Raw genomic sequence first — 26,302 nt, 5'->3', positions numbered from 1 at the left:
ACAAACAAACAAACTCATTTTAGAGAGATTTTGCTAAATTATATTAATTAGTAATGCCTTTACCAATGTTCAATATCATTTGCAAAATGAAGCGTATTCACATTATCAACACCTTAGGGTGTCTACTGCTGTGATCACACACCATGACCAAAAGCCACTTGTGGAGGAGGAAAGAGTTTATTTCATCTTACACCCATAGAGCAATCTGTCACTGAGGGAGGTCAGGGCAGGAAAGCAGACAGGAGAGGAATCTGAAGGGAGGAACTGAGGCACAGAACACTGCCTTCCTGGCTTGCTTCCCCTATGCCTTTGTTCAGCCCGCTTTCTACAGCTCAGGAGTGACACCACCCAGATTGGGCTGGGCCCTTCCATATAAGTCATCACTTAAGAAAAATGCCCCACAGACATGCCTACAGGACAGTCTAATGGAGGTGTTTTCTCAACTGGGTTCCCTCTTCTCAAATAACTAGCTGGCATTATGTTGACAAAACAAACTAGCTATCACAACCAACTATTTTTGTTGTCCACAAAACTAATGAACGTGTCTTCTAAATTGTGAAAGTTTCTGATGTCTGTGTGTTTTTTATGCCTGTTAGTATGCACACAGCATATTCATTTTTCCAGGAAATGATTAGGCCCAAAGATTAAGAGCCATTAGTAGTTTCTCCCCTGCTCCTCAACAGGGATTTGTGTGTGTGGGAGTATTAAAAGGAAAATGCTTTAAAGCTTTTAAAAATCTTGACTTTTAAAATTATCCACAAGTTTCAGCACATATTCCATTCTCTTTTTTCTTATTTTTCTAAAATGAAAAGTCCCTTTGTGATTTTGACCAAAACCAAGTTTATACATGAGTGGGAAAGACATATAGTGGACATTGTTATATAAGTCACATGGGGAAATGTCTTAATTCTTACTGGTTCTGAAGAAAAGCTACTGACTTTCATTCCTTCATCTTGTATGCCACCAACTTAACAGCCATTAATTTTTTAAAATTTACACTTTATTTTGTGTATGCAATGCATGCGTATGGAGATCAGAGGACAATTGCAGGTGTCAATTCTTACCTTCCATTATGTGGGTTGAACTCAGGTCGTCAGTTAACCCACTGAGTTAAATTTTAGACAGGCTCTAAAAGCAATTCAGTTGATTCTTGAAGTTTATTGTTCTTCCATTCCCAAATCAAAACAATCCTAGTGGCCCTGGTTTTGCCACACGCTCGTGCGCGCACGTGTGTGTGTGTGTGTGTGTGTGTGTGTATGTGTGTGTGTGTCCACACCCTTCATTAAGTACACAGTACAATGAGAAAGTACATGGTTATCCACATTTTAAAATGAATCCAAACTGGGAAAAACTACAATGCCCTAGGAAACTATACCAGAATTAAGTAAGACTTGAAGAGAGCGAGTTTAGGCACAAATTATTATTGTATTTATAAGAGTAGATAAGAATATGGAATTTAGGACTCTACCAAATTCCAAAAGGTGACCATATTAATAATCATTTTAAGACATTTAAGTAACTTAAAAGAAAAAATTATGAAATCTACAGAGCAGTTGAGATAATTGTCCACAGTCTTCAGGGAACCACAGAATCTTCTCAAAGTGGAGGGAGTCTTATTAAACTGTTAATGACTGTTAAAAGAGGTTCAGGGTGTTCGTCTTGGAAATGAGATGAATGAAGAGCCATAGGCCCCACTGCTGACTGAAACTAATAAGCAACTTAGTCCAGAAGGGAACTTCTCAGAGTCTCTGCAACTCCAGGGAGAATGAAATTATTTTAAGACAAGAAAGTTGTTGGAGAATTTTTCCTGTACACTAAAACTACTTAACAATGGCATACCTGATGGGAGATGTGATTCTATAAATATGTTTCTCATACTGGTTAATGAATAAAGCACTCTTGGCCAATAGGAAAGGAAGATAGGAGGGACTAGGAGACAAGGAGGAAAGAGGAAGTAGGAAGGAGGAGTCAAAATGGAGAGACTGGGGAGACAAGACGCTGGCCCCTTTCCCCGGTAAGAAGACCACGTAGAAATATTAGATTAACAGAAATGGGTTAATACTTAAGACAGCGATAGCGGATAAGAAACAAGTAACCGGGCCAACAGCATTGTATCAAATACAGAGTCTCTGTGCATTATTTGGGGTTGGTGCGGCAGTGGGACAAGACTAGGCAGCAGGAGGAAAAACCCGTACTCCTTACACATACCAATACTATATTTTTAAAAATTATCTATTTTTATCCATTTGTTACAATTAATGGCATTATTTTATATTTTCACCAATTTGTTATCATTACTGGTATTATTTCATACTACAGAGCTTTTCTAGTTTTTTTAAAGGCAGATCTAACCATACAGTGACACAGTTAATTTTGTAATTTAAATACTAATTACTCATTAATTCCTAGAGTAACCATACTGAGATAGTAGAAACACTTAAGGCTTTGATACATAGCCGGGCGTCGGTAGTGCACACCTTTAGTCCCAGCACTCAGGAGGCAGAGGTAGGCAGATCTCTGTGAGTTCGAGGCCAGCCTGGTCTACAGAGCTAGTTCCAGGACAGGCTCCAAAGCAATATAGAGAAACCCTGTCTCAAAAAACCAAACCAAAAAAAAAAAAAAAAAAAAAAACCAAAAAAACCCAAATATACACTGCCAAATTGCCTCCCAGATTTGTGAGTGCCTGCTTTGAAGCACAACAAATTAGGGATTACTGATCTTTTATTCTTTGGTAAATGTATTTTTATAAGACATGACCATTTGTATTTCTTTTTTATTTAATTTGCTCTTCATAACTAGAATTTTACTGATTATACTGGTATTTCTGCAGCCTTAAGTGAAACATACTGAATGTAATTTCATTGTTATATTAAAATAATAGCTTTTAATCAAAAGTATCTATAAAAATAACTAACGCGGAGGGTGGGAAGATGGCTCATGGTGTGGTGATATATACAGACAATGGGCAGGACAGAGGAACATGTGGAAGAACACAGGACTAGTAAGAGAGACTGGCATGAGGGTCAAGCAGGGAGTGGAGAGAGGGAGCCCTGAGGCAGAGAGGCACACGGGCGAGAAGGATGATATTGTACAGTGCAGAAGCACAGGCAGGAAGGCAGGTACGGCTTTGTGACCAATTCTGGAGGGCCACAACCTTCCTATAAAGCATCTCTTCAAAATTAAATTTCTCACTGCTATGGTGTAATCTGTTTTTCTTACTTGATTCTCATTAGAAATTATTTTAAGATCTCAATATCATATCTAATATTTCATGTGATTTAAATTTACATATGCTAACAGAAATCAAGTATATTGGCTTTGGAATATAATAATAATAATAATAATAATAATAATAATAATAATAATAATAATAAAAATATAGGTCCTTAAATTCACCTCCTGACTTTTTTCCAGTCTTGGTTTGCTCCTAGGCAATAGGATTGGGCATGCGGGCATAACCTTACAGTTCTAGTGTTCAGAGGCGGGAGGCAGAAGTATCGAAGTTAGAAGCTGGCACAGTCTACATAGGGAGTTCCAGACCAGTGTGGGCTTTTTAAGGAGTCTAAAACCCTAACTAACCAAAACTAGGTAATAGGAAGCAAGATGTTATTTTCTAATACTTAAGAATCTGGGCAAGCATCTGGGAGCATTTTCTACATTTATTTTTATTTATAAGTATGTCTTCTCTGTGTGGCTATGCACACATCTGTGATGTTGCATACAGAAGCAGAAGCATCAGATTCCCCTGAAGCTGGTGTTACAGGAACATGGTTGCAAGGAACTGAACTTGGGTTCTTTTGCAAGAGCCTTATGCTATCTCAACCGTTGAGTCATCCCTCCAGTCCCCAGACTTTTTTTTTTTTTTTTTAACTAGAACTAGGAATAGAACTAGGGTACTTGCTAAAATTACCCACAGAAGCTAAAGAACTCCATCTCTACAGCTGTTTTACAGCATGAGATAGCCATATTCTGGGAATTAATCTCAGTTTTACTTAGTGCTTTCATTTAGCTATAGTAGACAATCTAGAGGTTTAATCTAGCATTGAGATTCCCAAGTAGCAAACCCAAATGAAGCCTGGCTCCCTTTAAGCAGGTACTGTGCGCAGTTATACTCCTACACCCTCTTTTCTCTTTTTAAATTCAAGACATAAAATTCAGATCTCTGATCTTGGGTTTTTAGGTCAGTATGGACTTGTGTACAATAATCACAAACTTACGAAATAGCTTCAACAGTAAGTATTCATTAAGCTAAAATTTAAAAAAATCTAGACACAGTTTTAACAATAATAACAATACTGTTTGCCTAGTACATGCCAAGCTTTGGTTAAGTTACTAATAATGCAACAAATAAAAGTAATAATAAAAAATTTCCAAATACTAGTGTATCACTTGCTTACATATAGGTCTTCCATTTGGGCCTCAAGAAAATCTTAACACTAAAGGTTCAGAAAAACAGGTAACTTGTCCAAAACCAAAAGTAATTAAGTGACAATAAAAATCACTTAAAATCAATTGTAGGCATGAGTTTTGTGCACCACACACATATAGGAGTTGTCAAAGGTCAGGAGAAGGCATCAGATCCTCTGGAAATGGAGTTTTGACACTACCACCCCTCAACATGGGAACTCTGGAAGAGCAACAAGTGTTCTTAACCACTGAGCCACCTCTCCTGCCCGTCAAGTATTTAATATGCCGTAAAAGGAAGAAGCAAGTCTTTGTAGAGGATAAAAAGTTAAAAATTAGTATTACTTAATAATGTAGAATTAGATTTCAGGTATGTATAAAAAAGTATGAATGATATGGCACTGATTTACTTTTAGTAAATTATGTTGAAGAACAAAAATTACAGGAGTGTGCACATATTCCACTGAGTTCTTAAATCCTTAGGGAGACTCTAATTTTAGCAATCTCACTCAGAAACTTTTCAAATGGTCTCAACACTTCAAACAAACCTGTTTTCAATTGATTTATCACTTCATTTGAGGAAAGAAACAAATGTCCATAAACTTTGTTTAAAAGTACCTGTAACAAATTAAGCAAACATTTGACAGCTAAAGTAACTTCATAAAGAAGATAATGTAAAAAACGATTCATTGACCCTGACATTTTGCTAGCTTTAAAGAAAATTTATTTTTAAAATCTTATAGAGCCAGGTGGTGGTGGTGCACACCTTAAACCCAGTATTTGGGAGAAAAGAGGCAGGCGGATCTCTGAGTTCCAGGACAGCCAGAGCTACACAGAGAAACCAAAACAACAACAAGACTTATTACAGTAAGACAAAACTGTGGTCTCACGATCAATCTAAAAATTGAACAGAAGTTAGTTTATATTAGAAATGTGTACTTTTATTTCATTCTTTATTCACTTTTGTTTTCTTCACATTTATCTTTTCTTCACCTTAAAAATATCTGGTATAAATCAGAAGGTTTTTAACCACAAAATTCAAGAGTTTCCTACACTACTATCAAACAACTCACTCGTGTGTATGTGTATGTCCTTTCCTGCCACCTCTTCAAGGATGTGTCAATTACATAATCATACATGTAATAGAAAGCAGTTTTGTCTAGCTTATTCCCTTTATTCTGCCTACTATCTGACCCAAAATTATATAACTGTTAATACAAAACAAACAGAAGCTGAAATACATAACCAAGAAATATCTCAGAGTTACTTGATTCTATTTCCTTCTACTCTAATCTACAGCTATTCCAGGATTTGTCTTATAAGATCGTTTGCTCTGATAACAAATAAGAACAAATTATTTTATTTGTAATAAATCAAGGTTTTGAATGTATATCAATTTTAAGGTAATCTGAATAAATTAAAATTCTTTCAACTCATAACTATTATTTACTTGAAATTAAGTTCCCAAATCACTGTTTTCTAATTTTTGATAGGATTCTGACTGCTCTGAAAAGACATTCAGTTTATCCCATCTTAATATTTTCTATATCAATTCCATTTTGAATTTTTATTATTATATGTTACCAAATTTACAAATAATTTCATTAAAAATAATCTTTCTAATCACATATTAAATCCTTATGGAATATTTGGTCTACTCACAGAAAAATGATGTTTCGTTTGGAAACTGAAGGTATCTTCTCAAAGAAATACTCCAGCTGCCCCATCCTTCCTTCACTTAATGTTGTTTCAGGCTATGAAGAAGGATGAAGCTGTCTCCTGGCGTGTGTGTTTAATTAAAATACTGACAAGCAGATACTTAATTTTAAGGGAGTATTTCTGTTTTGGTATGATATGCTAGCAGATTATTAGCAGAGAAAAGTATTTGGTAAACACCATTACTCTTCTTTAGAAATATTTTTTAGTTCCTGCCCAAGATGATTAGTTTCATTATATTTATTAAATCTTCCAAGAAATAATTCAGTTTACTTTAAACAGCCTTAAGTTCAAAGGCCACAATGAAGATATTAATGAAAACCACAGTGGAGTATAAATTGGAAGAAAGAACAATTGTGTTTTAAACCTGTAGAAAAGTGACTTTTGGAATCCATGGCAGGAACAGGAGTAAGTGTGGAGTATAGCTTAGTGTTAGGGAGAGGCAAAATTAGAGGAGGAAGAGAATAACGAAGAGGAAGACGAGGGTTGGAAACTCACTAGAAAGGCTGAGACAGGAGGATAACTTGAACTCAAGAAATGTGAGCTCAATTTGAGCAACAACATGAGAAAAAAAAAAAGGACATGGCAAATCAAAAAGCAAATGGAATTATTTCACTTTCTATATGAAAAAACATTACATTTTCCCTAAACTAATCTGGCTTAATCTATATACATTATGTAAACAGCCTGATTCTAAGTAATGCAAATGGACAAATGCATCAAGACTTTAAACAAGTAACAAATCAGTCCAGATTATATGAGGGAGGGAGAAATGAAAAGGGAAGGGAAAATGGTGAGAAATGAAAGGTAAGCAAGAAGAAAAAGGGGATGAAGTATTTCTATTCTAATAAAATCCTCGGGGGGGGGGGGGTAACATTATATAAATGTACTAAGTACATACTTTTCCCACTTGAATTACATATGAAGACATGTAGCAGACTTCACTATCTCCGAACACATTGTCAGAATAAACCTTGAACAAATTGCCAGACCCTGACGATGGAACTTCCTCTTCCCCTAAGACTTGCTGAATGAAATCCCCCACACTCCATGTTCAAACTCCAGCCCCTTCCCCTCACCACCTTTGCCTAACTCAGTCACCCATTATCACCTGCAACCTGAAAGCATCTTGGTAGCCCTTGGTAGGCAGGGTAGGGAAGTTTCAAAAGATAAAATGTCGTTGTCTGGATAAAAATTTCCAGGAGGTAGACTGTATGTAGCCCCCTAATGCTGCCCTTAACTTCCCATTCCCAACCCCCTATATAAACTCCAAGTACTCCCTTCACTCTGCAGAACACGCCCCTGCACACACATCCAGGTGTGTCCTTCCCTGCTTGAAACAGTCCTTTTTGCTGAGGTCAGACTGGTCTCTTTCTGCCTTCTGTTTCTTTAAGCTGCCCCAGAAGTCTAATATACATTATCTATGATTTTTTTGTTTTTAACAGAAGCATAAATATCTGAAATAGGCATTCTAAAAAAAAAATCACCAAAGAAAAGTAAATGAGATAGAATAGAAACTGCTCCCTAGTTGAAATAAAAAGACTTATGGAAGAACAAATGTAGCATATATATATATTAGCATGAGCCCTGGTACATGAGGTATATGTTAGATATTACTCTCTTTTTAAACCACTACTTGCTGCAGTATCAACTCCAGATCTGGTAAATTCAAATTTGACTCTCCCAAATATTATCTTAAGCAAATGTGATGTGAATGAGATTCAACTGTTGTTTCTTTTTTGATAATTTTTTAAAATTTAAATTTGAAACAAGCTTGTTTTACATGTCAATCCCAGTTCTCACACCCTCCGTCCTCCCGTCTCCCCACCTAATACCCATCCCACCCCCTTTCTGCTCCCCAGGGAGGGGGAGTCTTCAAAGTCTGTCATATCATTTGGAGCAGGGCCTAGGCCCTCCCGCATGTGTCTAGGCTGACCCTCTATATGGAATGGGCTCCCAAAGTCCATTCGTATACTAGGGACAAATACTGATCCACTACCAGAGGCCCCATAGACTGCACAGTCCTCCTAACTGACACCCACGTTCGGGGGTCTGGGTCAGTCCTATGTTGGTTTCTCAGCTATCTGGGGTTCATGAGCTCCCCCTTCAACTGTTGTTTCTTTTATCGCTTTGAGACCAAGTCTCACCATGTTGCCCTGGCTGGTCTGGAACTCACAATCTTCCCACATTAGTTTCCCAGTAGAAGGATTACATGTGTGTACTGATACTGGCTACTTCCTTTATCTCTGAAATAGAGATGAAAGAGACCTTCTTAACAGGATTATTATAATAGTGTTTGCTAAAGCACCTAGACTACAGGGTTCAACAGGCATGGGAATGAGATGGCAATGACATTAAAAAAAAAAAAGGAAAGAAAGAAAGAAAAGGTAGCATCTTTTTTATTACATCTAAAAAACAGTAACTACAAGAAGCAGCACCTAGCTTTAAAGTGAACATAATGTATAAGACAACATTTCTCAAAGTGACTTCTACTGGCTTCTGGCACAGCTCTGTAAGTACTGGTGAGTGCAGGAATAAAATTCACTGATTAAATATTCTAAGTGTAGGAATATGCATCTGCCATCACTCATCACTCTCATTAGATCTATACTGCCTACTAACATTATAAAGATTTTCAAAATGCTTTAACAAGAGCGTTTTTAACCTAATATTCCCATTTTTTTTTGGACACAGAATTCTTTTGCATATAAATCATATCCTAGATCCAGGTTTTCAGGCAATAGAATTTAGAGATAATAAAGTTAATTCCACATGAACAGCTACTGTTTGTCTTACTGACAGTCATAAGAAAATAATTATTTTCATTATTATTTAACTTAGATTTGCAGTAGTTTGATAAAAATTTGAGTTACCATAAAAGACAAAAACTTCAGGTCACTTGTAAAGTGCTTTATAAATATAAAGCCTGTAGTATTTGATCATTTGTGCTGGTTAGTACTTTTCAACTTGACACAAAACTAGACATATTTGGGAAGACAGACTCTCAATTGAGGAACGGCATCTTATCAGACTTGCCTGCGGGCATGTCAGGTAGGCATTTTCTTAAATAATGATTGATGTGGGAGGATGTGGACCACTGTGGGCAGTGCCACCTTGGCAGGTGGTCCTGGGCTGTATAAAAAGCTAAGCTGTGCAAGCCATATATATCATGCCGATGAGGAGCTTCCGAGCATGGTTCCTAACCTAACTTCCCTCAATGATGAACCATGATTGGCTCATGTAAACCAAATAAATCCTTTTCTCTCCAAGTCACTCTCAGTTATTGTGTTTCATAGTAATAGAAAGCAAATTAGGACAGTGAGTAGTACCAGGAGTATGGCATTGCTGTGATAGACCTAACAAGTTTTGGGAAAATTGTGATGAAAACTGGGGTCTAGGGCTAGAAAAGCCTTTAAGTGTTTACAACTTTACAGGCTGTTCTGTTAACAGCCTGGAGGAGAAGAATATCATGGGAAATGCAGACAATGGAGGCCTAGCATGTGAAGGGAAGTATGAGAGTCAAAGATTTTATCAGGGCTATTCCTATGATACTTTCCTATTAAGAATCTGTGGTTTCTGGTTGCTGAGGTTGAAGGTTTCTGGTTGCTGAGGTTGAAGAAACATCAATGATTTCTAAGAGACCACCATCACTGAAGTAAAATGTTCGCTTTGATAAGACACTCAATACTAGTTGGCAGAGTTTGAAAAATCAACTGTGATTAACAAGAGATCAGATAGGCTGAGGTGAATTTTTTGACAATTATTTCCTCTGGGTGAACATAATGACACTATGGTTCCAGCCAAGGCTGTATCTTAAGATGACAGATGAAATTGGCCATGTGAAAGTCTTTCCTATGATAACTGGTTTTTGATGGCACAAAATTTCAGACCTGAAGAGATCATGTAGACAAGCTGAGGCCTGGTACCTTGTAGTAGGGTGGGAATCCCTGGGAGGACATGAGAAGCCATCGGTGAAGATGTAGCCTCCACTGCAGTGGGAACTCAAGAATATTGGAGATGCCAATACCATGGGATAATCATTAAGGACAGCAGTATGAGTGGAGAGTAGCCAACTTAAGCCTATGACACAGTGTGTGTTTTGTAGTTGGTAGAGCTAATAAGCAGAGCTGCCCAAGTCCTTTGGTACTTAGACGACCATAAGTGAGTCCCAGACATTGGGCACTGAGCCATTTACACCACTGAATTTGGGATTTTGCTTTGATTTGGTTGTGACTGTTCAATGGTTCTTCCCTTTTGTAATAAGAAAGTATATAACTTGTTATTTTTTTAATATTTATATTACTTTAATTATGTGGGGAGTATGTGCATATGAATACAAGTACCCAAGAGATTACCCTGGAGCTGGGTTGTAAGCCACCTGATGTAGTGGTTAGGAATTGCACTCAGGAAGAGCAGTATGTGCTCTTAGCAACTGAGCCATCTCTCCGGCCCCTTGTTTTGTTTTTAGAGAAGCACACAGTTAAGAGATTTTGGATTTTTAAGAACTTGGGCTTTTAAACTGCAGGAATTTCAAAAGACTATGGAACTTTTAAAAGTTAGACTGTCTCATACTATCATGTTAATATTAACATTAACATGATACATTGGGAACAAGCAAGAAAGGAACAGTTATGACTTAATAACGACGTGTTTTTATATCATGTTGGCAATGGGTCAGTTATGCTGGTTTTCATTAATTTGTCATAAACCTAGACATATCTGAGAAGAATCTAAGTTGAGGAACTGCCTCTAGGGCATTGGCCTATAGGTGTGGTTGGGAGCATTTTCTTGATTAATGGCTGATGTGAGGGAGCCCAGACTATGGTGGATAGTACCATTGTTATAAGGCACATTTGTAAGAATACTCCCTCCAAATTGAAATGTTTGCTCTAGGAAGGAAGGGGAGGATCATGAGCCTCAGAAAGTAAACAAAAAGACACATGTCAGGGAGAATAGGAGCTTAGAATCTGATTCTTCAGGACCCCTACCCAGCAGTGAAAAAAAGGAAATAAACAATTACTGGGGGCAGAGGGGAGACTGGGGAGACTATAGCCAGCTAAACTGGCTGAAATGAAATTCAGACTGTCAAGCCAGCTGCACAGACAGAAGCTTGCAGTTTTGGGAAGTTGGCTATCCACACTGGGGTAGGCTTTCTGGTACTGCAGTTGCTTTTACATTATTCTCGCTCCTTATAAGTAGCCCTTTATCCACAGTCCTATTAGTAACCCCAATAAGAAAATGCACTGGCTCACCAAATTGGACATTGGTATAACCATTACTTTGGTCTGTCCTGGCACCTTTTCTGGGATGAATAGACATGCATTGCATGTCCCCAGGAAAAGTCTGTGAATATCAATCACCCCTGGGCAGCTAAAAAAAAAAAAAAAGCACTCTGAGCAAGCAAGTCACAGACAAGCCAGGAAGCAGCTTTCCTCTATGGTTCCTGCCCTGGCTTCCCTCTGTGACAGACTGTGATTGGGACATGCAAGCCAAATAAATCCTTTGCTCCCTAAGTTGTTTTCAGTTGTGATGTTTAACACAGCAGCAGAAAGAAAACTAGAACCATATTTAAACCAATGCTTTTGTACTGTGACTAAAAGTAGACAATTCTAAGTATAAAGAACTGATCTTAATCTTTAACTCAATTTGTAATTTCTTATATTCTTTTAAATCTGGCCCTTCCCATACATACTTTTGTGAGAGTACACATAAGCATACTGTGCTATTTTTACTTACCTAATATTTTCACAGCATAGTGAGGACTTTCTAAAACGATTCCTTCCTCTGTGTCAAATATAGGGTTATCTATTCCAGTCTTTGGAGGAATTTGAGCTAGTTTCTTAAGTCTCATGGAAGAATTTAGGTCAAGTTCTTGCTTTTTCCCTTCTTCCTCACGCCTACGTCTCATATCCTCCTGTTGCTGTCGAATACGCTCCAACTGTGCACTTCTTCGCACTGGCATCATCCTGGTGCCCAAATCGCCAGGGCAGTCAACAGCCATCTCTCGGTGCTTCTGATGTTCCTCTGGTGATGCAAGATCAAGATTTTTTATTCCGATGGCTGATTCCTCTGTTACATGCCCATTCATATACGATGTTGTCATGGTTATCTATAAAAACCTGTACCACTTTTTATATATCAATTTTTCCTATAAAGCCAATTCTCTTAATTCAGTAGTATAAAATCCATGTTACTTCAAAGAAAAAAAGATAATTTCTCATATCACATAATAATGCTATGAAAATGTATCCACGAGGGAAATCTAAGGGGAGAGATGGAGGAAAAAGTATAAGAATTACAATATAAAAACAAACTTTACATAGCCCATTTCCCATTTCTATACAATACAACAAATATAGTTTACAATGCAGATTAAGGCCATTCCCGTTACTTTACTGATAATGTTGAGGACAAAAAGTATTTTTAAAGAGTTATGTCTCAAGAATATGAAACAGTATTCAACTTAAAGAGTAAGAAAATTGATTCACTATAAAGTTTAGCAGAGTGAGAAAGTAAAAGATACTAATTTTATAGTAGCCAAAATTGGGTACAAAGAAAAATTTCAACAATCATGTTAAACATCTCAATTTTATACTTAATTAATACACATGGGGTTAGTTAACTGTATGAACACCTGATTACAATTTGGTGCATGGCACAAGTCATGTTAAAAGCTAACTTGAAATATAGAAAGTATTTTTAGGTAAAGTTCATTTTTTAGGGGGTTTTGCAATGAAGATGATGCCCCCAAAACAATAAGGTTTATCAGTGAAACTATCTAAAGACAAAACCACATATGTTAGAAAAGGGCTAGGTAAAAAATCAGTCTTTATTATAACTGGTGATATTTTTTTTAAATTTATTTATTATGTATACACTGTTCTAGAGAGCGCCAGATCTTATTAGAGATGGTTGTGAGCCACCATGTGGTTGCTGGGAATTGAACTCAGAGAAGAGCAGCCAGTGCTCTTAACCTCTGAGCCACCTCTCCAGCCCCCTAACTGGTGATATTTTATGAAGAAAATTAGATTAACTTTGTAAAAACCCATTTAGGGAAAATGGTAGTTTCTGTACCATTAAAAAAACAAAGACATATAACAAAAGGAGCACAGACAAAAAAAACTGGATGTTCATTTTGGCTCTACCATATTTCCCAGCTTGTTACAGACAGTCAGTCTCCCTCTGAATCTGAGTCATTTGGAAATTTACTCATAGAACTATTTTTAGTTTTATAAAAGATAATGTATACAAGTTACAAAATAAATATGTGTGCATTAGTATTAATTTGATTCTATCTTAAGAGTCCTCCAACATAAATTAAACTAGAAAAATATTTTATTCAATGGCATTAGCTTTTCATTAAGCAACTTAGGTATAAATACACAGGATGTTTATGTGTGCAGACCCACACATTAAATTTAATTAGCTTCTTCTGCCCAGGCTTTAAAAATATTGACAATAATGAGCTTACTACCTCCTTGAGTTGAGCATCATTTCAGTAAATATTTTTAGAGTACAATGCTGACAGAGAAATCCAGGTTTTTAGACAGTATTCCTATTGCCACTCAATCTTCTTTCAAATGTCATTACAGAGAAATGGAGAAAAGACAAACTACTTAATACAAATAAGTACCTATAGAGGATCTAGAAGAACCACTAAGATCAACAATCAGGAAAACAGATACAAATTACATGAACTACTAAGACTGCATTTTTGTAAAAATGTCAGATTATCTTCCATCCAAACTTTAAGTCTTTTTATTTATAAGCACACAGCCTATATATAAGCACCATATTTACAATTATATTGCTTTCTGTTCCATGAAAATTAGAGCTATTAAGTTTATATTAGGTGATCCTTAAGCTTTCTGTGTTAATTATAAAAAGATATAGAGAGTTTATGTAATGTTTTCATTATAAGTAAGCAGAAATTTGCATAGGAGTTACTATAGTGCTATGGTTAATTTTAATTAAAAAAAAATCTAGGCGTTTACATAATCCCAAAAATGAACTCTTAATTTTTAAATTTGTAATTATTGGATATTTAAAATTATATGCATATTCACTATACTGAATCATGAGAGAAAATAATAAATCATACATTGGATCAGACTTACATTGTCTACATGGATTTAGTCTTTATTCTCAGAAGATATCTACAACTAGTACTAAATCCACTCACCACTCTATTTTGGCTATCTCTCCTAAGTGTTCAGTTTAGCAAGAGAGAAAAAAAAATTAAATGCTTATTTTGCTCTGGTTTTCCTCATCAGATTCCAAATGTATTAGAGAACAGGTTATGCCTCATTTTTACACCTCCAGTACTTAACATGATACATGTGATGGAGGTAAGGTTCAAGAAATATCTGTTCAACTAAACTATCATTAAGTTCAAAGAGGATGCAGACATCTAAAACAGAGTAACCAGAAACAAGGAAAATACAAGGATACAGTTCTTTATGCTGCATTTTGAAATACAACTATCCATTCAGAAATAGGGTCTGTTGTAGATAAATGGAAATCACATGACCAAATGGTAGAGATAGAGGAAACCAAAACTCAATACCAAGAAACAACCACTGGTATCAATGCTGGGAAACAAAGCAGGTTATTGGGGAAATAGTTTCTTATCTAATGTTAAGCTTTAGGTAGAGAGGTGGGAAAGGCAGACTTCACATGTATGAATATGTTTGCTGCCTATCTAGAGTCTAACCCCTCCCCACTGTTCATCTTCTCTTTTCTAGCATAGAACGCCCTTTGACCAGCAGCTGGAAAGTCTCATTTTAAATGATCAACATTCCTCTGACATTTTAACAGGCTGGACTATGTTTCCATAGAAACAGCTTTGTCAGCTAATAAGGAGTCAGGCCAAAAATAGTGAAAGTAACTTACATTATGCAAACTGGAAAATCTTGTCTTCTATCCTTGTTTCTCTGGGGTTTTTTTCCCCCCCAAAAAAATTCGGGTTAGTTTTCTTATACTGCAAAACAGAAAAAAAGGAGATAATTAACTAAGTGCAAAAGTGTGCAACTAACCAAGTAGTACACAGTATTTTGTGGGGAAGTGAAAAGAAAAGGGTAATTCAGCATGATATAGCATTCTTTTTCTAGATAGTTAGGATTTGTTTTGTAAAGTTATAGTTACATACATGTATACATAAATTATATATATATGTGTGTACATATATATATACATATATATATATTGCACACCACTATCATCCCAGTCCCTAAAAGACATCAATTAAAATCAATGTTGTTATATGTTATTGTTACTAAAAATTTTAAGTGGTTCAGTCATTTTAATAATGGCAATATCAATTAGGCTGTGGTGATGCACTCCTTTAATCCCAGCACAGGCAGATTTCTGTGAGTTCAAGGCCAGCCTAGTTCAAAGGGCAAGTTCCAGGACAGCCTTGGACCTAGCCAAATTAATGAGCTCCAGTTTCAAAAAATAAGGTTGAGAGGGATTGAGGAATTTACGCATGCACATGTGTATGTGTATACCCACACAAACACACACCAAAAGAAATAAAAGCTAGTTATAAAAGCCCACATACTGTATGATTCTATTTATTGTCTAGAACTGGTAAGACAGAAAGCAAGTATTCCTTAGGACTTGCTTAGGTGGGAAGGTGGGCAAGAGAATTGTAGTTGAGGTGTGTAGGTTTCTTCAACGAATGATAGAAATGACTGGTGGTGGTGGTCATATGGTTCTGAATATACTAAATGTTAATGAACTATACATGTGAATTGGGTGAGCTGTTGGTATGTAATGACATAAAACAATAAAGTGCAATGAAATAACACCAAAAAACAATGCATATCTTGTTGTCAGCCTGACACACCTGGAAAAGGAGAACCTCAACTGAGAACTAATTCCATCTGGCTGGCCTCAAGGCTTGCTGTTGGTCACTTACTTAATTGGTAATGATGTAGGAGAGCCCAGTCATAGAGGGCAGTGGGATTGGACTTTATAGGAAAGGTAACCCTGAACAACTGAGGGAGTAAGCTAGCAAGCAGTGTTCCTACTAGGCCTTCTTTGGTTCCTGCCTCTGGCTTCTTGCTCACTGCTGGACTGTAAAATGTAAGATGAAATAAACCTGTGCTTCCTCTAAGCTGTTTTTGGTTTTTGGTCACTGTGTTTATCACAGCAACAGAAACCAAACTAAAATAATAAAATCATTAAAATTAAAAAGACTAGGGGTACCAACATTGAAGGAAGGTGAGGAGAAACTTTAACTCTTTATCTGATTTGGTATAGTTCACGGGATTTGGTCCTTCTACCATGTGAGGCCCAAGGATGGAACTCAGGTTTATAAGTACTGGCAGCAAGCACCTTTACCTGCAGAGCCCTCTCTCCAGCCATACATAAACTTCTTTTAAAATTCGTTAAACTGAACACTTAAAGTCAAATTTTAATGTAAATTTTGCGTATCTATCAATTTTAAGGGGGGGGGCACCTGATTGTATACTTAAAATGACATCTTCTAGAGCTGGGGATATAGCCCAGTCTAGAACTTTTATTTAGTATGCATGAGATCCTGTGTTCAAATGGCAGTCTACCCCTACATACATACTAAAAAATCACCCCAAAATAAAAAGGAAAAATCAACTCTATGTGTGTGTTTGTATGTGTGTGTGTGTGTGTGGGGGTATGACACAGATAGACTCACATAGCTCAGGCTGGCCCGACTTATTATGTAGCTGATAATGACCTCTCAAGTGCTGGGATTATAGGTGTGTGCAATGAATGTGCTGGACAGAAACAGTTTTTAAAAGACCACTTCAAATTCCAAAATTAAGACTATATTCACATTATATAAAGACCCTAATTATTTGCTGATGAAATTTAAAGGGTACAACTTTAAACAAAAATCAATCCACAATTCAGCTGAAGAAGAAAAAAAAGTCATTTTTGTTTGTTTGTTTGTTGTGAGACAGGGTTACATGCAGCCTAGGCTGGCCTATAATCTGACATGTGACTGAAGCACACCTGTAACTCCTCATCTTCCTGCTCCCTTGTACTGTGTGTGTGGACTACAGGCATGAATTACTATTCCTGGCTGGAAACCTAGTTCACAAATTACCAAAACAAGGAACTGTTGTTGTTTTGTAGATATATATTTATGTTATTTTAATTATGTGCATTTGTAGCTTTTTTTGGTATACACATGTGCTAGTTTCTGTGGAGACCAGAGACATCAGATCCCTGGAGCTGGAGTTACAGACAGTTGTGAACCACCTGATATGGGAAAAAGGAGTGCATGTTCTTAACCACTGGGCCACCTCTCCAACACAGGAAGCTTTTGTAAAATAATAAATTAATAAATAAATAAAGCCTTTTAACCATTTGCAGTTCACTGAACTCAATTAGCTCAATAGCATGCTATTCAATTAAAAGACCAAGTACAAAAAACCTGGCTTTACTTTTTAGTAGAACACACTAGCAAGTCTTGTAAAGTCATTTTTAAAATCTTACATAGTTTAGGTTTCAGATAAGAGTACATTTATTTGTCATCCACATAATTGCATTCCAAAAGAGTTATTGCTATTTGCACATCATTAAAGCTATTCATGTCAAAACACAATGCCTGATAAGTTTATAAGGAGTGGAAGCCAAATTCCATAAAAAAAAAAAATATTTATCTGGGCACCATGGTGCATGTCTATAACTCTAGTACTTGAAATACGACACAGGAGGATCAAGAGTTCAAAAAAGAAACAAAGCTAGGCATGGTGGCTCATGCCTGTAAACTCTGTGACTTAGGGCAAGAGGATCCCCTGAGTCAGGCCAGTCTCAGCAACAAAATCACACTCAATCTCAAAAAAATGAAAAAGTTCAAAGTAAAAAACCAATAAAGATCTCAAAGAGGACTAAGGGTAACATATATCTTAAAGCCATAAAAATCTTCAGCCTTTGAGGACAGAAAATACTAAGATTTTTGACACTCAGTTGTATATCAGTAAGATGATGTCTAATGGGAGATGTCATTCTGTAAATATGTTTCTCTTATTGGTTAATGAATAAAGTACCGTTGGCCAATAGGAAAGCAAGATAGGCGGGACTAGGAGACTAGGAGGAGAGAGGAAGTAGTAGGGAGGAGATCCAAGATGGAGGACGGAGAGAGAACACCAGCCCCTCTCTCCAGTAAGATGAGACCACGTGGAAATACTTAGATTAATAGAAATGGGTTAATATTTAAGACAGAGCTAGCCGATAAGAAACTAGTAACTGGCCAACAGAGTTATATCATATACAGAGTCTCTGTGTATTATTTGGGGCTGGTGTGGCGGAGGGACCTGACCGGCTATAGGGAAAAACCTACTCCTAACAGATGTCATCAGTTTAGAAGATCTATTTATCTTCTTCTGATATAAACTTTCAAGGATTTAGCAATTTTTACACTCCTGGACGAATTAAATATAAAACACACCTGAAGTCAAAGATGTGTTCCTTCTCTCCTCCTTGGCTTCTGGGTCAAACAACTGCCTTGACATAAAAATAACATAATACGGACCAAGTAGATAGGAAAAATACTGCTATGTTTATAATTTACAAAAATCAACCCAAAAATGGGTTAAAGACTTAAACAGTAAGACTAGAAACTCAAAGTTACTAATATTAAACACAGGATGGGAGGAACAGTGATTTCTTTTGAAGGACTCATCCAAAAGCATAGTTAACAAAAACAAATAATATCAAACTAAAAAGGTTGGTACAGCAAAGAAAACAATTGACAGTTGGCCCTTTCTGATGGAGAGACAACATCTGCATACCACACATCAAGAAAGGTGAGTTCTGAAATTGGTAAGGGGCTTAGCTAATTCTACACCAAGAAAAATGCAAGGAAAAACATAATTAAGGGGCTGGAGAGAAAGTACGATGGGTAAAGTGCTGCATATGCAAACATGAGGGACTGATTCAAACCCTCAGCACCCACATAAAGGTCAGGTACTGCTGTGCACACCTGTATTCCAGCTTGGGTAGGTGGGGTAGGGCGCAGAGACAGAGGCTCAGGGACCAGCCAGTCTATCTGGAAAGATGAGCTCCAGGTTCAGTGAGAGACCCTACTTCAAACAAAATGGGGGAGGGAGTAACAGAGGAAGACAACTCATATCAGCCCCCACACATGCAAACATGCACACGTGTCATATACACATATTTTTTACAAATAACATAAAATGAACAAATAAGATAATATAAACAAATAAGATAAAATGAACAAATAAGATAAAATGGAATGCATGTGTTATCAAAAAATCTTATGCTAAGTGACATAAGCTGTGCATAAAAGACAAACATCACATTTCTTCACCTAGATGCACAAAGATAGATGCACCTTTGCTGCACAAAGATAGACATTTAGGAAGAAGCAAAGAACAGATGACAGAGCGAGTAGAAGACAGGAGGAGGGGAATGATGGAGTCCAAGAAAAAGTCTCACACAGGAAAACAGGACAGGAATACTTGTTTTAGATACCCTAAATAGTACAGTGAATACAGTGAATAATAAAGTAGTATACATTTCAAAACTGCTAAGATAATCAATTTCAAATGTTTTCACTATAGACCCTTTAACTTTGTGATGGTGGATGATCCCAGGACCGTTCAAACAAAAGGGGGAGAGAGAAATGTTATTTGAGGAAATGTACATATTATTTAGCTTGGTCATTCTATTCTATATTCAATAATCATAATGGTTACTTTGTGTCCCAAAAGTATATGCCAACTATAAGCTATAAATTTAATAATTTAAAGCAAACAGTAGTGTTTAAAAAATTCATTCTCAGGGAACTGTGTTATCAGAGAACTGAAAGAACATATGGCAGATAAGCAGCAAATGACACAGTCCGGCTTCTTGGTGACTTAGAACGGAAACACAGAAAACAGCTACACAGTGAGGTGAGCAACAGAAGGATGCTCTGTGTGGACTTCAAAGGGGAGCCTGAGGTGCACGAGTTCAAGAGAGCTCTGGCATCAACAGCCCTGCAAATAAATCGAGTTAATCTGTTCAGAGTAAACCTACAGCCAAGGGAACTTGAGTTTGGTGCTACTTAGTATTAGCCACAAGGAAAACCCAATGGCAGACCACACACACACGAAAAAAAAGGGGAATAGGTCCCAGCTTTTGCCTTTTCAGAGAGCTCCTAGTCAAAGAAAACACATAAAGTGTAGACTGGCAGAGGCAAAGAATAGTCTCTCCTGCCTGCAAAGCCATGTAAGTAGAGACAATACATTTTTGTTGTTGTTAAAATCTGCCTCTCCTTCTCTTTTAGTATTAGCTGATAGTACATAAGTTCAATATTTCACTACATGTGTACGTCCATACACACAGCTATATATACATTCTCATTATCCTGAGTTTTGTTTTTCTCTTCTTAATTCTTTTATCCATTCCATCTTTCATTTTCCACCCTTTCTAAAATTACAACCTTCTTTCTCCTTTCTCCTGCCTTCTTCCTTTTCACATTTTGAATACTCAACTTTCTTTTGCTTTTCATTTTCCATTTTCTTGTTAATTGTTGCTTTTCTTTACATCTTTAAAGTTTTTTGTTTTTATTACGACCACACAATTCCTGTTGTTGTTAGAGCTGTAGATGCTTTAGTTGGTTCTTGGTGTTTGCTTTATGTCTGCACTGTGTTCCCTGTTACTGGTTCCTAACCCTGCTACTTGTTTTCTGGAGATGCATCCAAGTACAACACTTGGCACACACTATATAAATGCTCTGTTGCTGAACTGTATCCGTAGCTCAGTTCAGAAAAAAACAACAAGCTGCACTGTATACAACCTATGCTTGCTCAAAAGTCAGTGAATACTGTAACTCAAAAGAACAGGGGAGATCAAACCTCCACCTAGGGCTGGGAGATGGCTTAGTGGGTAAGAAAGAGTACTTGCTGCACAAGCATAAGGACTTCAGATCTCAGACACCTACACAAAGCCTAGGTATGGCTGCATGTGCCTGTAATCCCAGTGATGGGGAGCATGGAGAGGGTCACTGGGTTCCCTGTGACAGCCAGACAAATAAACAAGCTCCAGGTTCAGCGAAAAACTCATTTCAAAGGAATAAAGGAAGAGTGCCAGAGAGCAGGACACCCTCCAGCATCCACACACCAGTGCACTGGACACTAGCACACACACAAAACAAATGAGTGGTAGTGACTAGGCTTAAGGCAGGCATGGCTGGGGCTGGCCTGAAGATTTAATGTTTTTCATTGTACATATCCAGTTTTTGTTTATACAAACATAATAACTAAATTGTAATATTTTCCTGCCATCATTCCTCAGTGTAAGTATCAAATTAGAATATTTCTGTATTGTATTGTTAGTATATTTGATTTTAAAAACTGCTATTTGGGGCTGGAGATACATGGCTGTGTGGTTAAAGTACTAGCTGCTCTTGCAGAGGATCTAGGCTCTATTTCCAGCATCCAGCAGCAGCTCAACTCTAGTCACAGGGAAACAGATGCCCTCTTCTGACTTCCACAGGAACTGCATACATGTAGTGCCCAGAAACACATGCAGGTCAAACACCCACACAAATAAAAGTAAAGGTTAAAACACAAACAATATACAACTTGTTACTTGCTTGCTAACTTAAGCTTCAAAAGAAATTGAGTGACAGCTCAGTTGTTAAAGAGTACACCTGTTCTTGCAGAAGATCTGAGTTCAGCTCCCAGCACCCACTGTGAGCTACCTGTAACTACAGATCCAATGGATCTGACGCCCTCTGGCATTCACAGGCACCAGCACACATCATATAAAAATAAAATCATAAATCACCTATTTTTTTTGAGAATAGGATATAATTTCCAATTTGTAAAAGGGCTCTAAATATACTTCTATCACTTTGTACTCTGAGTTTATGTAAAAGTGGCATATCCAGTATTAATGATTATAAAATCAAAATACTGCATGTACGTGGTGTACCTCACATATATGCCAGTAAAACATTCACATATGTAACATTTTTAAATCTAAAATAATAAAGGCAAAGTATCGGTTAATTCTAAAAACTACTAAACATGTTCTATATCCTACAGTATAAATATTCAGCCAAGATTTCATTCTTGGGGCTTTTTGGTCAGCAAGCTGCAGGCCAGCCTGGTTAAGAATGCTTGCTGTTTCTGTTGAGGACAAGAGTTAAATTCCCAGCACCCAAATTTGGTGGTTCACAAGGGCCTGTGAAGTAAACTCCAGGGGATCTGATAGATACCTCTGGTCTCCACAGGCATGTGTACCCATAGGTACATACCAAGACACTGATAGATACAGACACATACACACACACACACTGAAATCTTTTTAAATAATTTAATTCCTTACATTAAAAATGAGTAATCCATCTCTTTTGTCTTTAATAACTGGTAAAATTACATGTATATTCAAGAATAATTTCTTAAATAAACTTATGATTTATTACCAGTAAATGTTTAATTTGTATACCTATCTTATATACTTACATGCTGAGGAATGGCAGTAAAATAATACTAAGGTCTTTGTTTTCTACTATTAAACTATTCTGTTTAAGGGCAAAACCTTTTGTATGTATAGTAAGAACACTACAATATATAACAAACAATAGTTTCAAGTTTGAGCCGAGGTGCTTTAAGTAGTATTCATTAATGTGAGGTATGTTGACATACAGTATTGTATGTTTACATCTCAGGCTGTAGTGAAGACACAAAATGCAATATAGGTCAGCCTTGTTAGGAACACATGAATTTATTATTGGCTTTTCAATTAATTTTTGATCACTGCACATTCTGAAGCTATCTACTATTGCCAAATTTTTCATGAACCTTCCCATTCATAACTTCAAATGAGGTTGCAACCCACAGTATTAAAAAGCTGGCCAATAGGCTGAAGTTTTAGCCAGAGCAATGAGGTGAGAGTAAGAGTTTTAAAGGGGCTACCCCTATTTAAAAAAAAAAAAAAATATGACTCTATATTTAGAAGTTACTAAAGATTCTGCCAAGAGACTTTAAAACCTATACAAGAAGTAGGACATAAAAAAATCAACATACAAAAATCAACAGTTTTCTTACACACATATAAAGGCTTTGCCAATAGAGAAATCAGGAAAAGAAACTTATTCACACTTAGCAGTAAATTACCTAGGAATAAACTCAAGGACTTAAAAGATATCCCATGTTTATGCATTGGCAGAATTAATGTTGCTTAAATGGTCATCTTCACCCACAATAAAAAAAAAATGTAATTTAAAACAAAATTTTATACAATTAATATATGCTAGTAAGTGTAAAAATCATTCCCAAATATCATCTCAGCTCTTCCAAAGCAATTTTGGATGCCAGTTCTTAAAAACTTTAAAAAATTTTTGTGTAGGTGTTTTGTCTCCATGTGTATCTGTGCATTAGATACCCTAGAACTGGAGTTATAGGCAGTTGTTAGCTGCCGTGTGGGTGCTGGGAATCAAACCCAGGTCCTCTGAAAGAGCAGCTAGTGCTCCCAACTCCTGACCATCTCTTCAAATCCTGGATGCCAATTCTTTTATTTTGTTTTTTTGGTTTTGTTTGTTTGTTTGTAGACAAGGTTTCTGTGGAGCCTGTCTTGTAGACCAGGATGGCCTTGAACTAACAGAGATGTCCTGCATCTTCTTCCCGAGTGCTGGGATGAAAGGTGTGTGCCACCACTGCCCGGCTTGGTGGTTATTCTGGGTCCCAACATCTACTATTGTAGGGAAATTTAAAGATATATGGATAGATAGTCACAATTTTGAGTGTAAATGCACGGGTATGGTTGTGCATGCCTTTATTTCCAGTGCTCACAAACAGGAGCACATGGGTCTCTGTAGGTTCCAGGCCAGTCAGGGCTACATAGTCAGACTCAGTGTCAAAACAAACAAGCAAACAACCACAAAGTTTAAGGCTTTTGGAGGTATCTCAGACCTCACACTCCGGGTAGGAATTAGGAGCCAAACAGTATCAAAAGTATCAAATGGTTGGTTGCCCTATTATCACCTTCAACTCTTACATAATAAAAAAATAAATATATCCAAAAAAGTTTTTGAAAAAAGTACTAGAAGGAAAGGTATTTTATGCCATTTTCAAGCTGGCTAAAAATAGATTTTTATGAATTTAATTTAAAATGACCCATAAAATGGCCTTTCTGTATATGGCTACCAAACAAAAATATATAAGCCTTAAGGAACAAGAACAGTCTAGAACACAACCAGTATGAGAGACAACATAAAGGCAGGTATTGCATACTACTAAGTTAAACTATTTAAATTTTCTTTTGTAAGCACCAAGAGACTATTGACAGCTAAGAAAAGAATAAAATGATTTTTTAGGAAGCTACAGCTATTTTGTAACTATAGTAGAGTTCAGGTAAATATAAGTAGAGTAGCCAATAAAAATATTTAATGCTTCGTATAGGGGAGAGCAAAGGAGCAGAGGAATAAATGGTAATTTAAGATAATGGCTATTTCAAAGGATGCTTTGATAAGGTTTTGAGATGGGGATTCAAATATAATTCTAAAATATTTAAGTATTCTAACTGGACTTGGGAGTTATACAGAACTTTAAAATATGGCTCTTCCCCTATTCCTGAGGGAGGGTGGGGGGATGGCTTAAATATTGGAAAGAAGATGACAAATTCTACTTTTAAAGTATTGCTCATATTCCTCTACTTCCAGTTACCAGCCTGAGAACAAATTTTAAAAAACAAATTCAAAGAGTTAATTTCTAGTGCCTACGTCAACAACTTCATAGCAAACAGGAGCTATTATATGATACAGCCATTATAGGCAACAAAAACCCCCTTGGTCTAGATCTGCACTGCTGTTCCCACAAAATCTTTCTTAGCATTGGACTAGAAGACTAGGCTGGTCTTCTGGTTGGCAAAGACTAGTCAAGATTTTTCATGAATAGGCTGACATTTTAGGGCCAGAAATTTTCTATGATGAAGGACTCAATGCTGTAAAAAACGGAATTTACTATGGAACTTCAAGAGCACTGGAGGGGTCCCCTCCTTCAATGTCACTGTCACTGTGACTGCCAAGAAACTAAAAGAATGTTATTAAATGGTCTCCCACCTGCAGACTTCCCAGTACTGACCATATTTGTCCGGTGACCTCAGTTTTTGGACAGTGGCTCCTGTCCTCTCCCCACATTTTTATTTGGAGAGACTTTACTCCATTTTTCTTAGTGCTGCTCAAACCACATGGACTAAAGGCCAGGGCCAGATGGATAGCTTTCTTTACCCACCCCCTTCTATGTGCATACTAAAATAAAAACAAACAAGGAAACAAAACACCAAAAAGGTAATTTTAGCACACTGTTAATTGTTGGATAAGGCACTTGTTGTAACCTAAACATTCACATCTTTAACATTCAGATTGTTTAAAGTTTTTATTACTATTTGTGTGTGTGTGTGTGTGGGGGGGGTTCATACCACACCCAGTGGAGGTCACAAAACAACTCTTGTGAAGTTGGCTCTTCCCTTCCACCTTACATGGGTTTCTGGAGAGCATTCAGACTGCCAGGTTTATGCAGCTACCTAGCTGGCAAGTACATTTCTTAGTCTTACCTCAAAATTCCCTAAAAAGTAGACAAATCAGACACCTCCCTTTCCCAAATATACAGGCACTGAATACTTAAATCACTTAGCTAGAAATATCAAGACAGAAACTCAAATCCAGACAGGTACACATCCCTGTGGATCCACAGTGCTGTTTCTGAAGAATAGTACCTACCTACCATGCAAACTACATGCTTCCTTAAAAAGTCACACACTACTCTGCAGCCTCTAAAATACGGTCAGAGAAAACTAACAAGATCCCTCAACTAACTGCTTCATACTAACCTTTGGTGCAGAAGCAGTCCTGTGGAAAAATGTTAGAAATGTGATTCCTCCCTTGCCACCCATGAAAAATGAAACTAAGCTACCAATATTCCAGTTTCCATTTGATCTTACATTAAAAAAAATTACTCTATTCTATCATGTTCCAATTTCAACACACATTGCCAAGGTGAGCCACTTGTTTTAATCAAATTTTTCAATAATAAAATAATAATGCATTGCTCTACAAATATGCTAAAAATGTAACAGACCAGCCTCTGTTCGACTAACTCTCCTCCTGTGGTAAAATTAAGCAGCTTGAAAATCATACCTGTAGTATTCCTAAATATAACTAGTCATATCAATTTTAAGTCCA

General features: G+C 36.9%; 1 protein-coding gene across 2 annotated transcripts in view; it reads right to left on the bottom strand.

The window, feature by feature from the left end:
• Pals1 (protein associated with LIN7 1, MAGUK p55 family member) overlaps window positions 1-26,302 on the bottom strand; it is a 70,950-nt gene that overhangs the window by 24,284 nt on the left and 20,364 nt on the right. Inside the window, exons 2-3 of one of the 2 annotated variants that reach the window (XM_051196187.1) lie at window positions 15,013-15,100; window positions 11,857-12,382 (exon numbers count right to left, since the gene is read on the bottom strand). In XM_051196187.1, coding sequence (XP_051052144.1) covers window positions 11,857-12,223 — 367 coding nt within the window. In that variant the 5' untranslated portion in view covers window positions 12,224-12,382; window positions 15,013-15,100. The remainder of the gene's footprint in view (window positions 1-11,856; window positions 12,383-15,012; window positions 15,101-26,302) is intronic. The other variant, XM_051196188.1, reaches the window with a different exon arrangement.

The sequence above is a fragment of the Phodopus roborovskii genome, unplaced genomic scaffold (assembly GCF_943737965.1).
Source record: "Phodopus roborovskii unplaced genomic scaffold, PHOROB, whole genome shotgun sequence".
Taxonomy (NCBI): Eukaryota; Metazoa; Chordata; class Mammalia; order Rodentia; family Cricetidae; genus Phodopus; species Phodopus roborovskii.
Note: the sequence above shows the minus strand (reverse complement) of the source record. Positions and strands in the feature narration are given on the sequence as shown.